The sequence below is a fragment of the Ambystoma mexicanum genome, chromosome 2q (genome assembly GCF_040938575.1).
Source record: "Ambystoma mexicanum isolate Mex_15411 chromosome 2q, UKY_AmexF1_1, whole genome shotgun sequence".
Classification (NCBI taxonomy): Eukaryota; Metazoa; Chordata; class Amphibia; order Caudata; family Ambystomatidae; genus Ambystoma; species Ambystoma mexicanum.
The window spans coordinates 884313221-884328787 of NC_090924.1; the positions used below are offsets into that span (position 1 = coordinate 884313221).

A 15567-nucleotide genomic window follows, 5' to 3' on the forward strand; every position below is an offset into this window, starting at 1 on the left:
AGGCGGCAGGCCAGTTTGTCAGGGGGTGTGCCTGATGCCCTCCACTTTCTCTCAGCCACCATATATTTGGGTTTAAGGGTGGTGAGGTCAGAGCAGTACCAAGAGTTGCACTGGCATTTGGGCTTCAAGCGGAGCCTCATGACAGGGGCAAGGACATCCAGAGTGTTAGAGATAGACAAATGAAGGTTAGAGTAGTAGTAGTGACAGAGGTAGTAGTGGTTGGGAGAAGTCAGTGGATGATCTTAGTGGTAGAGGGGGAAGGTGGTAGTAGAGGGTGAGCACGGCACCATATCCCTGAGTAACTGGGAATGTAGTTGAGAGAGGTAGTTGTAGTAGCGGAGTGGGTAGGAAGTCATCTTAATTGTGAGAGGAACAACAGTGATTGGGACAATAGAAGTAGATATTGATATAGACTAATATAGGAGTTAGTATTGGAAGAACAATAGGAAGCAGGGAAGTAGAGTGAGAGCAAGCAGGGAGACTAAGGAACAGAGGTAGAATAGTAGTTGGAGATAACTGGTAGTAAGAACAGGAGCTGGACAAGTAATTCAGATGAAGGGTGGAGGTGGAAAGGAAGCGTGTGAGATTGCAGGGACAGTGACGTGGTGGGATGAGACAGTTAGAAGGGATCAGTATAGTGAAGGTCAGGAGTGAGAGGTTGTGGAAGGTGCGAGTGTGACGCTGGGTGAAAGATGGCACTATTCCCTATTGCTGGAGAGACTAAAAAACATTAGGAGTGGGGGAGTTAGAAGGTAGGGAGACAGGTACCCAGCGTCTAAGGGAAATTTTTTATAATCATAGAAAAACAGATAGGTGTTACTGATCGATAGTTACTAACAACCTGATAGGGACGTCTGGGGCTGTTAGGTAAGTTCCAGGAATGGGGAAGTTGAGAGATGAAAGGGACGGCCCTAGCGCCAATCATTCCCAGTCCCTTTGCTCAACCACCTTCCCTATTAGTGTGTATTTTGAGAACCCTCCTGGACAGTCTAACCGGACCTACACTATGGTTCGCCTACCGTCTGCACCCAACGATACTCCATAGCATGCCATGCACACCCTCCTGCCTTCCATAATAACACATTTCAGAGCAACAACACAGGCACTGCATGACTCGCATGCTCGATGCTCACACGGCCAGACCTTTAACCAGCTTCTGCAGGAGCACACACATGGTGGCAGGAAAAGAAGTGGAGGACCCTGCAATTATCGCTTGCACAGATCGCAAAACATCTACCAAGGCGGACATATGGCTACTTTTAGAGGAGATTAGAGCACTAAAGAGTGGTATATCTGCAGCAGTATCTGACTTGAAGGACTGAGTTGACAAAGTGGAAGACAAACTTGAGACACTAGAAAACAGCCAATTGGCTACCGACCTGCTAGAAATGAAAGTTGACGGTCGCACGCAGGATCTTCAGTAAAAGGAGATAGGAGTCACATTAAAAGTTGAGGACCTTGAAAGGCTCTCTAACATAAGAATCATGGGGCTGAAAGAATCAGGGGGAAAATCCAGCCTTGCACTTGAGCCCTGGATGAGAGCACCCATCAACGGACCCTTTGATGAACCCACCACTCCAGAAATCCATGTTTGACAGAATCCATATTGGTGGCGGTACTCCTGGCGATCCCCGATCAGTCCTCGAAAAGTGTCAATATAAATAAAAAATTGAAATTATACAGAAAGCAATAGAAGTGGGCCGTATTCTTTTTGAAGGCTCTCAAATATGCATATACCCGGATCTTTCGTTAATGACATTGACCAAGAGAAGAGAATGCCGTCCTCTAACCCAGTGGCTACAAGAATGGAATATTCAGTACTGATGGAGGTTTCCATTTGTGCTATCATTCCAGCATCGAGAAGAGGACTTTAGAGTTACCTCGTGGGAGTAAGTGGAACGCGTCCTAAAAAAAACTGCCCTCAGAAAATTGTAGCTCTGAAATTGAGGGCACAAGTGGTACGCCAGGCTAAAAGGATGGGAAACAGAAGTGTCAGCCACAGAGAGGTTGCCCTGCAGGCACAAGAAGACTTTGCAGATTCAACACTCCATGACGTGTTATGCTTCACTTACTCATAACACAGACCTTAGACTCTTTTGCAATTGGGGCTGCTGCAGCAAAGTCCAGACAAAGGAGAACATTGCTGAAGGGCCGGAGACGCTGTGAACTTATCCTGAACTGCTGCAACTGAAATCACTTCTCATGCGTCACACATTTATTGGTTTCATATGGTATTCTTATTATTTTATTAACGGCAAGGGGTCACTCCTAGATGTTCGTTCTTTTACAGAACATCTCATACTGGGGGGCGGAGGAGTACAACCCTGACCCGTAAATTTATGTAGGTGGTGGGCAACATGGGGAATCGATGGAAATATTCAAGCAATGGTTTTTATTTTCGGGGATGGGAACTTTGGGATGGAAACAGGGAAAGTAATCGCTTGGAGGAGGGGATGGAGATTGGAAGCTGTTATGGTGCTCAGACAACAGAAGGGGGTCAGTCAGGACAATCAAGGTTAAAAGCAATGACACAGGGCAATGGAGTGAAAAGTGGGTGCCTAAATGTTAAAGCCTTTGACTCACCACAAAAACACTCAATGGTGATGGAGGGATTCAAACAATCTGGGAAATAAATCTTTTTTCTGTAAGAGACTAAATTTAAAAAAGGAGAGGAATATGCACTGAAAGGAGGGGAATTAGGGTGAGTGTAGTGGTCATCTGGTTCATTGAGGGTTTTTGGAATTATAATATGGAGATCCCTGGGTTTTGAAATTTCACGTATCTAAAAGGGCATGGAAGAGCAATTGTTAGCAGTAAACTGTACGATAGATAACACAGCCGTGGCACTCTGTTCGGTTCATGCCCTTAACCAACATCAGCTATTATTTTGTAGAAAGGTTTTGTCATTCTGAGCATGTGGAAAACCGGGCTTCTCATTTGTGGAGGAGACCCAAATGTAATAATGAGCCCCTTAAAGGATTGGTCATCATTGAGGATTGGCGCTTTCCCACAACACTGATAACCTGCAGACACTCCTACAAAAACACTTTATTATAGATACATGGAGAATGACACACCCACATACACAGGCATACATCTTTTATTCACCTCCCCATAAAACCTTCTCTAGAATCGATTATATCTTAGCAGACGCTGCTCAAGAACACAATATCATTGCCACAAGCATACAAATCATAGGTTAGTCAGATCATAATATGTGTAGGTTAACAATGGATGTTGGGCCTCGAGCCCGGTTGGACAAAAGATGGATCTGCAATGATACCCTATATAGGGACATAGTGTTCAGAGAATCCCTACACACAGAGATTAATACATTCTTTCAGCCTAATGACACTGGCGAAGTATCACTCTATGTAGTTGGGGATACTGCCAAGGTCAATTTACATCCAAGGCATACAAGACTAACTAACATCCAAGACATACATGGCCTAATAGCTATATTTTCTAAATGGCCTGGTCGGCTAACAGTTCCCCCATGTAGAGGAAGCACAGAAAACCATTCTCTAGACTTCTTTCGTCAAAAGTCCACCTTTGACCTAAAGGCACACAACCCCCATATAGCACCTTTTGTTTTAGGTATACCCTTATATAAAAACCCTGAGAAAAAACACTAAAGAGCCAGCACATACACAATACCTTTTTCTGATACACCTTTATATTAAATCCTGATGAAAAACCAAATGAAAGTTGAGAATCCAATGTCATCCGTGGACTCCAACTCCCATAATCACTCAGGTGCTGAGACGAGGAAGAGGAGTAAGGAGTTTGGCAAAGTGACAGGAACTCAAAGAACTGTATGCAGACTAGTTGTTTTGCCACACCTTCAGTGCACGGGACATTTCAATATGGAAAGCGCACTATAGGAGACAGCCGTACCGGAGAAAGCTGTGCAGGAGAGGACGTTAAGCCCTAGGTCGGGACTCGTGGACACGAAGAGGGCTGCTGGAACAGAGAAAGAGAAGGTGCGTGTGAGTCAAGAGAGTCGATACAGATGAGAGTAGCCCGCACTGGAGTTCATGGGGTTCAGACAGCTTACTGAAGCAACACTTTTGACTCCAAACCGACAAGGGAAGTCAGCGAGGTACTGTGGAGCCGCAAAAGATGCTGGTAAAACATCTGCACACTACAAATGATATGCGGATGAAGGAGCCATTGAAAAAAGGCACAAAGAGTATCAGAGACGCTGGAAAAGGCTGGTGTGCCTTCCCAAAGCAGCTGGGGATCCTTGTGCATTCCGACAAGTGCAAGAATGCAGATTGTGTAAATGGTATGAAAGTGAATAACCAATACCCAAAAAGGAAAATGTTTGAATGCAGACAAGACAAACCAAGAAGAATATTTGAATGAAATCAAGACAACGTCCAAAGACAAATCCAAACCAAATACAAGTGCATGTGATGCTAATGTTTAAACAAACATTGCCAAAGATAGATATACCAAGCACCTCATGGTATATGCTATTTTGAAATATGTTAAGAACTGAGCAACCTACTAAATAAGTCCTAGCAGGTGAGCATACCAGGCAGTTGAAGTTGTGTATCATGTTGTCCTGGGCAGATTGCCTTACATCAATAAAAATTAACATCTTGCTGATGCTATTATTTCTATTTCAGGTCCTTCCAATAACGTTGCCGGCAACCTTCCACCATGAGATCAAAGAAACACTCCATACATTTATTTGAGCCGGGCAAAGATCATGGGTAGCATACAATAAATACACTGCTTTACCCAAGAAGAAGCGAGGGGCTGGATTCCCAGATCTTTATGAGTACTGAAGAGCTGCTCAGCGTCGAGTTCTGGTGAATCAGTTAAGGATGAATGCAGAGAAACAATGGGTAGCCCTTTAAAATAACCTTTTTACACTGATTACCTTGTGGTAATGGTTATGCGTTTCCTACAGGCAGTTACCACACAAAATACTCACACACCTAGTGCAATCAGAACTCTGGCACGTATGGGGAAAATCCAGATATATGGTGGGTGTCTTGTCGTGGCCAGCACTACTTAGCTGCATATGGGCTTCCCCCATCCGGGACAAAAAAATAGAGCCCCTAAGATTTCAACAATATTACGAGGCGGGACTGATCAGGGAAGGAGAAGTATGGAAAGAGGAACGCTTTCTATACATAACCGAGCTTGAATAGGCCATGGGTATAGCACCAATACCTCCAGGATCGGACTGGATCGAAAATTTTGTCTCATGCACCAATAAAAATGTGGCCCACATTTGCAAATGCCCATTCATTCCTTTTGTGACACTGTTTTAATAGTACCCATGATAACATGTGATGCAAATTGTGCTTTTTAAAGAATATTTATTCAGCAACACTGGCCAAAACTATTATCCACAAAGTGAAGTAACTCATCAAACTGGCCCACACTGGCCAACAATGTGGCCCACTTAGACCAAAAAAACGGGCCTATTGCCCTATAGGCTAGTCCGAGTCTGAATACCTCCTCTGCTGTATCTACAACTGAAGGGTTTCCTTAAAGACCCATGCTTATCTCATCACTTGACAAAAACAAAGAGGTGATGACTGGAAGGTTTAGACTGAATCTTAACCACTGGCATTGCTCGGTGCAACCCTCCAGACCATCGTTCTTCGCCTGCCAAGCCATTACAGAAGGGGAAAGACCATATGCAAATAAGGCTTGGCCCCACCCCGAAAGGGGAAGTCCAGCCCGAACTGCTAGGTCACATCCCTTCTGCACGAGACCACAAGCATCCCCAAACATGTTTCACCCTTGTTGGGGCTCATCAGTGAGGAATAGCTTGGGTCTCTAGGCCCAGCAGGCACAGGACCCACGTCTGGGCATACCCGCCCCACTCGGGGTGACAAAGCAAAAACAAAGAGGTGATGACTGGAAGGTTTAGACTGAATCTTAACCACTGGCATTGCTCGGGGCAACCCTCCAGACCATCGTTCTTCGCCTGCCAAGCCATCACAGAAGGGGAAAGACCATATGTAAATAAGGCTTGGCCCCACCCCGAAAGGGGAAGTCCAGCCCGAACTGCTAGGTCACATCCCTTCTGCACGAGACCACAAGCATCCCCAAACATGTTTCACCCTTGTTGGGGCTCATCAGTGAGGAGTAGCTTGGGTCTCTAGGCCCAGCAGGCACGGGACCCACGTCTGGGCATACCGGTCCCACTCGGGGTGACAAAGCAAAAACAAAGAGGTGATGACTGGAAGGTTTAAACTGAATCTTAACCACTGGCATTGCTCGGGGCAACCCTCCAGGCCATCGTTCTTCGCCTGCCAAGCCATTACAGAAGGGGAAAGACCATATGCAAATAAGGCTTGGCCCCACCCCGAAAGGGGAAGTCCAGCCCGAACTGCTAGGTCACATCCCTTCTGCACGAGACCACAAGCATCCCCAAACATGTTTCACCCTTGTTGGGGCTCATCAGTGAGGAGTAGCTTGGGTCTGTAGGCCCAGCAGGCACGGGACCCATGTCTGGGCATACCCGTCCCACTCGGGGTGACAAAGCAAAAACAAAGAGGTGATGACTGGAAGGTTTAGACTGAATCGTAACCACTGGCATTGCTCGGGGCAACCCTCCAGACCATCGTTCTTTGCCTGCCAAGCCATTACAGAAGGGGAAAGACCATATGCAAATAAGGCTTGGCACCACCCCGAAAGGGGAAGTCCAGCCCGAACTGCTAGGTCACATCCCTTCTGCACGAGACCACAAGCATCCCCAAACATGTTTCACCCTTGTTGGGGCTCATCAGTGAGGAGTAGCTTGGGTCTCTAGGCCCAGCAGGCACGGGACCCACGTCTGGGCATACCCGTCCCACTCGGGGTGACAAAGCTAAAACAAAGAGGTGATGACTGGAATGTTTAGACTGAATCTTAACCACTAGAATTGCTCGGGGCAACCCTCCAGACCATCGTTCTTCGCCTGCCAAGCCATTACAGAAGGGGAAAGACCATATGCAAATAAGGCTTGGCCCCACCCCGAAAGGGGAAGTCCAGCCTGAACTGCTAGGTCACATCCCTTCTGCACGAGACCACAAGCATCCCCAAACATGTTTCACCCTTGTTGGGGCTCATCAGTGAGGAGTAGCTTGGGTCTCTAGGTCCAGCAGGCCCAGGACCCACGTCTGGGCATACCCGTCCCACTCGGGGTGACAAAGCAAATACAAAGAGGTGTCATCACTTGAAGCACCCATTAATGCAGTTTCGAGTGGCAAGTTATTAACACCCGTAACAGCAAACAAGGGCTTATCTTTGGTTAAACACTACTCTCCTTGCCAGAAGCCACATAGACACATCAAACACCCAGAAATAATGGACTGCAGACCTTCTTCTACAGGAAGAGTCAAACATATGGCAGAAATTGTATAGGGCAGTTTGGTCCTTCTCCATAATGGTCCAATACAAAATGCATAATTGCACACTGTTAAGGTGGTAGGACCTAACCCCTCATAGGCTCTCATGGATGTACCATAACGTGAACTCCTTCTGTTTGAGAAATTGCACTATGGTAAGCACATATTGGTACATGTGTTGGAAGCGCCCTTTGGTTCAATGCTACTGGGAGGAGGTTTTAGCATGGATTAAGAACATAGATGGGCTAGAGACAAAGCTATCTCCTTTACAGATACTCTTTGGCCTTGAGAATCATGGGGACAGTCACACACTCCTATCACACATGCCTAGAAATGTACTCCCGGAAGAAAGCGTTTGTCTCACTCTTCACTGGAATAGAGCTCATCTTTTGACACAGAGGGAGTCTATAAATAAAGCTTTTGAATTATATGACACAGAGAGCTTAACATCAGTACTAGCAGAATCCTATTCACATGTTGACATGGAGTGGCTTCCTTTTTTTGAGCACTATAGATCCCAAACCTGGATTAGATAATGAATAGGGAAAAGAGCACACATGGATCACAAGAATGTTCCTACAACCCAGAAGGGTTCCTTTTGCAATGGGCCTGAAGGGTTGTCTGAGCACATAGAATTCACAAGGTGTGAAATCAAAGCCCCTCAGTCATGTTATAAGGTGTTCATCCTCTCTAGTGACCCATCATTCCATTTCCATCAACCCAAGGTTGAGAGGGCGGGTAGAGGACAGGTGGGAATATGGGGATGGATTTGCGAGTTAGCTGGAACAATGTAAAAGTATGATTTTTGAACTATGTCATGGTGATGTTACACCCAAATCTTTGGAGAGAGTAATTTTTGAATTGCACCGAATTTTTCACAGCATCATGTTGTTATTAAACCAATTCCTCATGAAAACCTTAATAAAGATATATGTAAAAAGAAAAAGTAAAGTCAGGTTAAAAGACATTCCCACACATGCAATCATCATCCATCTGTTCATGGGTTTGGGGCTTGCTGTAGGATGTTACTGTCAGGGGAATTCAGAAAGCGTAATATACAATCTCTGACAGAAGTCAGTTCATATGTGTAACCCAAGGGGGAGAATCCTGGGAACCTGTACTATGTGGAAGCACTGTAGGCTGTGGTTCACTGATGTATTCAAGGAACGCACATCTTGTGCCCCAATTGTAGCTAGCGCAACACCCACCTACATCAGTGATGTTGGTGGCAAGGAAGTGTGAGATGAAACTGCAGGTGGCCACTCAACACGCTATAGCAAATGATGGCCTATCCTACCTGACTCTCTGCCATCACTCCAGCCTCCCTGATCCTGCATGTCTAACCAAACAAAGAATAACCCAGCGCCACCATTGACTAGCAGGGCCACTTTAACACCGCTGTCAGAACATCCTTCTTTTGGTGGTGGTAGAATTCAGAGAGTGTTGCCATTCGGGCAGAACAGGCAAGACGAGCAATGAGGATGGAAGGCATATATTGCATGCATTGTGTGACCTCTGTTAGATGGTGTGAGCTAGATGATGAGGTAGTGGTGGATGGGATGGAGAAGCACATGCTCCTGCACCACCCTACATTCTTCTAGATGACTGGCCAAGAGGCTACTAAAAGGGAAAACACTTGGTAGTGGAAAGTAAATTGAAGCAAAACTTCCAGTTTGTTGGTGTGCAACTAGGAGTCAGAGTGTAGCTCTGCTGGTTGGTAGAGCCAAATAAATTGAGAAAGGATCTCCAGTTTGTGAGTGTGGTAATAAGACTCTGTTCCGCTGACTGGCAGATCCAAATCAATTTAGGGTGATGCAAAAACAAATGTTTAGTTTTTCAGTGCACTCAACCATTACTGTCAGAGTCTAAGTCTCCCAAAACCTTTCCTTATGTCGACCCATCCACATGACTGTAGCTGGCTTGCATGGACATCTTCATCATCTGAGGAATCTGTTGTGTGCTCTTCTGAATGATGAGACTTGCGTTTTCTCTCACAGTAGTCTTTGGTTAATAGGTTAAGATTCATGTGTGTGCAATTGTCGAGTCTCCTGAGGATCTGTTACATTACCCCCTGCAGCACAAAAAGAACATGTACACTCTGCATGCTAGCCAGGAGGGAGCTTAGGCTGTCCCTAGCTAATTCAACAAGTACATGTGACTACACTGACCTCTTGCCAAGCCAGAACTGCAGATGGTTGACAACACTACCCAGCTGGAAAGTGATGGGATCTAGGCAACAATTGGTTCTGCAGTGGCCCCACTGATTTCTCATGGGGACCCCATCGGATATAGCAAGCCAGACTGGGAGAGGGATCTATCCCACAGCCTCTCACAATTTTCCACTCTCTAAAAGCTCCCCTGAACTAATGTCTTGAGTTGTGAGAACAGGTGTGCTCTGTCAGATAACATTTTTTAGAGTGGTATAGTCCCGCACCGCGTTGTTGATCACTGACCTTTGGCTCACTCTTCTTTTTCAGCCAGCCTTTTAAATGTGTCTTTCATGCATTCTCACATATGGCTAGTATGTCCTCTTGAGAATCACACCCGGTGTCATTTTCCTCAGCTTCACACAAATGCTATTTAAAAGTTGGAAACGTTACTTTCAATCGTGGGTCAAGAAAAGATGCCAGGAGGTACTCCAAATCACCCTTCATACCAGCAATCCATAGATTTCATTGGACGGTTGAGAGCAGATTCCAAGCTAACTGCCCTGCCTCTGCATCAGATGCACCAGTGGCAGCACCTCACTGAGTGTTCTATACAGGCTAATCCATTATGTGGCATCATGAAATGGCCACAGCAAGAGCAAACATTGTCCAACATGTACCACTGTATCCAGTTACCAGCCCTGGATATTGAAGTAGCGAGTCACTGTGTTGCACTTTTCTAGTAAACACTCCAGCATATGGAGTGTTGAAATCCTCTCCGATGGCTTGGCAGTTCCAGCTGTCGGTAGGGGAGCTAGTGGCATGACCGTGGTTGTTGTAACCTGTTGAAAGCCCTTTAGGAATGGCGAAGGTGGGCACAGATCCTATGGGCCACACTTACCATCCCACCTAATGGCAAGCACTACCTTACAAAGTGGACCACCACAATATGGAGGACATGGGCAGAGCAGGGCACATGAATGTTTTTGCCAACCCTCTGGGCAGATACAACATTATATCTACTGCCAGCTGCCACAAACCGCACTTGTAAACCACGAGGAGTCAGCCAATGCACCACACCCTCATTTACTTTATCCCTGGGATCAATTCGCTTTTGGAACCTACCGTCAAACCCTTCCATACTTTACTAAATTGTTACATCGGCAGGCTTTTTTATATATATGGGGGTGGGGGTTGGTAAGGGAATATAAGGGGTAGGGGAGTGTGGGGAATAAGGACTAAATAATAGCAAAAGGGAATATAAATAAAATTCAATGTGATTTTTCAGCCAAATGTTTTCGGCAAAAAACTCAGCGAAAAAAGGCCTGCCCTTGTAAGAACATAAAACCTTCCATACACAAGGTTGCCTGCTGAGAATGACATGAAATGACTGCTGTGCTTGACTTTGCTGAGGAGAGGTATGGCGTAAGATGACCCAGCGCCCAGTAATGACCATGAAGTCTGTGCCTTGAGCACTGGTCCACATGTTCATTGTTAGGTGAACTTTGAACCTCACAGTGATCCACTGACATTGCATCTGCTTCTGCAACATGCTCATAGATTTGTGAGGCTGAAGTGTGAGTGAAGTAGTTCCCATTCAAAAGAAGCCATCTGAATCAATGGTTTTGCTCAAAGGAATAGAGCAGTAAATCTATTGCCAAAATAAGGTTATCATAAAAAGAAATTCAGATTTCTGAATTTTTTGTTATGTTATGTTATGTGCCTGCTTGTAACACGCTGATAGTCCACAGGCATCAGGATATGGGGAACTAAGAAAGATCAAATACACATAGTTCTCTTCATTAAACTAAGGTTGGATAATAGAGAATGCTCTGCACTACTCATTGGAACAAAAAGGTTTTAAGCAATTTCCTGAATCTCTGGTAGTTCACTTCTTGCCGTAATGCCATGAGCATTTTGTTCCAGTAGTGTGCTGCTTTTACCGGAAAGGACTTGCCTCACCCGAGTGCACAATTGGCACAGGGTATGTTCAAGGTACCCCTGTCGGTTGATCTTAAGCATATTCGGGGTGTGTAAAAGGAGAAATGTTTTTTAAAGTAGTTTGGGGCCTCTCCGTTTAAGCATCTATGGATTATTGTCATGGCCTTGAAGTTAACTCTGTCCTCCACTTTTAACCAATGGAGGGCTCTTCTCCCTAATAATACATGTTCTCTGTTTTTGATATTCTTAACTATGTAAACTGCATCATTTTCCATGACTTGGCACTTTTGGATTTCCCTCTTCGTGGCTCCCAGCAATAAGGCATTGCCCTAGTCAAGACGCAACAAAATGATGGCTCAAGCAATTGTCTCAGAGTTAACTTCATTGATGAAGGGTCTTATCGCTCTCAAGAGGTGCAAATAGTAGGTGTTGTTTTTCTGCAGGTAGCTTACCTGTACCTCAGATCCCACTGATGCTTCACCATCATCCCGAGAGTTTTAACGTGCGGCATCACCGTGATGATAGCATCTTTGTGATTTGTGATAGTTTGCAACACTATCAAAGGCCTCAGAAATATTGGGATGGCACACTGAGGGTGGGATATGTTGCCTGCATGATTTGGGATCTGCAGGCAAAGATGGTGTTTCAATCGGGTGTGGAAAAAACTGTAAATCTGCACAATTCTTGGATTAAGCAGTGCGGGATAGTGGTTCAAATGTGCCCATTCTCTACAGTTGAGGTCTGGTGGAGGGCTTCCCAGTCCCGCTTTCCTTTTGCAAGCATGCAGATAATGCGGTTTCATTTGTGCCAAGAGGGAAAATGGTTCTGATGTAAAATAACTCAAGACTTCTGATTTTCTGGGAGGGCTGAGATGGGCCCTCCCCCTTGTGTGTCTACCTGGTACACTTTGCAGCAAATGCTTTGTGGGTTCTTCTGACTGGGGGACATTACTGTTGATGTGAATTCTTTTGAAAAATACTCTACACTGATGTATCTGAAGCTTGCTGCCTGTGCACAGTGATTGCACTTGACAATTGCATGAGTTTCAATGTCCGGACCCTCTTGTTCCACCTGGTCTCCCTTAGTGTCATGGTTAGGTTAAAGAAAAGGGGTCTGAGTGTTGACTGTGAAATATGGGTTGAAGCATAATGCTTGCATTTTTCATCAGTGTGTTTCAAGGAAAGTAGATGTGGGAGGTTTTCAGTAGTCAGTTCTTCTTCCTCATCCGTAGTTATCTGTCTTTGTTGCAGGGTTTATGTATATTCTCAATCGTATGCCATGGTTGGTGGTGGGTCAACTGACTCCTCCTCCTGCACTCCAATCCTCTGGCACATGTTCAAAGGCGCTGCTTGCACAGTTACATTTCTTGAAAATGCACCTAATTGTTTTGAGGCAGATGCCTCTGGTTTTTAAGAGGAAGAGATCTGCAGCTACTGACTGGCTAGCATGACTGGTGCAGAGATTCACACAGCATCCGGTCTTCTCCAATGCAAACAGCTGCCGTTTTAGCAGGTCAACAACACCCAAATGGTACATTACTCATTCAACCATTATCCTGTTCCTAAAGATGTTTGGGTGCTGCAGTAAATTCAGACATGTACGTTTAATTCACTACTTGCCTTCACTAAATGTATGTGTAGTTCCTTTCAGTGCTAAAGCCTTCTCATCTGCCTACTAAATGCAAATGGGCCACTTAGTGCTTTTGCCACCTCCTATTCCAGGTCAATGCTCTTGGGATTCTCCATGCTTTGGCTTTCGACGACTAGTCAGTGCACATAGTTGTACTATGCCTTGCAAATACGTGTGGTGGTTCTCAGCGGTATTGACTTCTCCCCTGTCAAGTAAATACAAATGATGGTTCTCAGTGCTTTGGCCTTCTCCTGCAGAATTCAAGTGGTTTGAGCTACCCCTCAACCACAATGCACACCGCAACACACCTACAAAACAGATTTGCCCAATCCCCAAGTGATTCCAACCTAATGCCATAACTGTAACTAGGCCCTTTTATTGTTTTTAAGTCTACATCTGCCTTCTCTAACAAGTCTGGACTGCTCCTGCCTCTTTAATTTCCAATCATGGACTGCCCCAAGTTTCTACTTTCCTGTCTTTATCTCTAGACGCAAGGTCGAACCTCTTATCTTGAACCTTAGAAAACTCCTGTAAAGTTTGGCTGCGCTAAACCCCTTAGAAAATCTATGGGTTCAAGTTTGACGAGAACCATCACACCCATGATTAAGAATGACCACAGGTCTCTATAGTTCACAATTGTGTCTGCATTAAAAGGTTTATATGCTTGAATCAATAAGTTCAAAAGGAACATTGGGCTTGGCGCACATTTCATTTTTCACTAGTAAATGCACATGGGGTCCTCAGTGTTTTTGTCCTCTACTCCACTTACTAAAGTCACACAAAGTTGTACTATGCCTTGCAAATGCATGTGCGGGTTCTCAGCTGTGTGGACTTGTCCCCTACTAAGTAAATAGAAATGGGGGTTCTCAGTGCATTACACCATAACATTAACCTTTTAACTGCCATGGGTTTTCCGCCCCAGTGCCAAGGCCTTTTTGGTGATTTCAGTATTTCACCATGCAAAGCCTTCTAACATTTTCTCCTTCATTAACCCCTTAAGTGCCAAGGACGAGCTATCTCGTCCTTGGCACTGGGGAGGTAATCCCAAGGACGAGATAACTCGTCCTGGTGTCTAACATTGAAACACATATAGCGATCGGCAACCTCAAGCATTCGATGAAGAGATAAAATAGCTGTGTCATTAATCATTCCATTGGGGTCGACGAGCTGCACTACCTCGCGCAGAATTCTAGACAGTTCCCAGGGTTAGGATGGCTGTGCACATGTTCACTTCCTGATGCACAGACATCCTAAGAAACGTAGATATGTATGACTACATTTTCTCTACATGTATTTATATAATAAATATGAGCAAAAGTTTGTTTTCAGAAATATTACCTTGGTTTTTCCTAAAGCCCAGTTATCGAAATGTGCTTTCTCCAAGATGGCCGCACAGCACTCAGCGCTTGCTGGAGGAATTTCGTTGGATTTGTAGCAAATGAGGAAGTATCTGAAACAGAAATATTCAGAATGAAAAATTACTGTAGATCTTAACAAAAATATGCAAAGTACTCTCCCAAATGTGGCATTTTAAATTAGGGGCTCGTGATGTGCTGCTGTGATGAAGAAATTAAAGCCTGCGCCTTTATCATGGGGGCTATTTGGGTTTGTTAGCCTACTCATATGCATCTGCGAAGCATGCTGCCTTACTCAGCTTGTCTGTGGTTTAATTGAGAGTCGTTGGTATTGCTTGCTGTAAAAGCATTAATATTCGGCCTTGGGATGCATTGCTCACATTTCACTGATGTGTGGTGCACTACTAGAGCATGTTTGCAGTTGCAAAATGTCATGTCAGACACACATGCATGGCCTCTTTGGTTTTCAGGAAGGCAGTTTGTGTTTAGTATGTATACAAACCAATGTCATTAGTTTAACTGGAAAAGTGGAGGATATGCGTCGTGCATTAGTATGCACCAGAACAAAAAAAAATTGGCTCATTATGAGTTTGGTGATAATTCGATCTGAATCACTGCCAAACGTGTTTATCATTACCGCCGCTTTGTCCTTCAGATTTACTGCAGGATAACTGGCGGGGTAAAGGCCCAGCTATTCTCCATTTCTGGAATCCATATGACTCAATGGGTATTTTTTGTGGACATACCATAAGTGGCAAATTTGCAATGGTAAGTGCACTGATTTTTGGAGGTGAAGTGAAGTGTAAAGTAATGTAGTTCCCCCCATTTTCCTGCCATTGTTACCTGCACTGCTGAACAAGGCAGATCATCTATTGTCAATAGAATTGTTATTATATAGTTAATCTGTGAGATAGAAAAAAGCACAGCCAAATATAAGTTAGTCAAGTAACACCATATCATGGTCAATATAATTTCTGAAACATCTTTAGGGTTTCAGGCAATGTCGTCTAAGCCAATGCCACTAATGTTTGTACAATACAATCTGTATATACACGCTGATGAAAATATAAGGATGCCTAAAACAAACAAAAAGGAATGTGTTCTTGTTGAAATATGTGTCAAAAGGGGGTGCCTTCA

General features: G+C 44.7%; 1 protein-coding gene across 4 annotated transcripts in view; it reads right to left on the bottom strand.

Moving 5' to 3' along the window:
• The window catches only part of MYO3A (myosin IIIA), a 2295212-nt gene that overhangs the window by 793938 nt on the left and 1485707 nt on the right, over positions 1 to 15567 (bottom strand). For all 4 annotated transcript variants that reach the window (XM_069648154.1, XM_069648153.1, XM_069648152.1 and 1 more), the window contains one exon: positions 14414 to 14525. In XM_069648154.1, coding sequence (XP_069504255.1) covers positions 14414 to 14525 — 112 coding nt within the window. The remainder of the gene's footprint in view (positions 1 to 14413; positions 14526 to 15567) is intronic.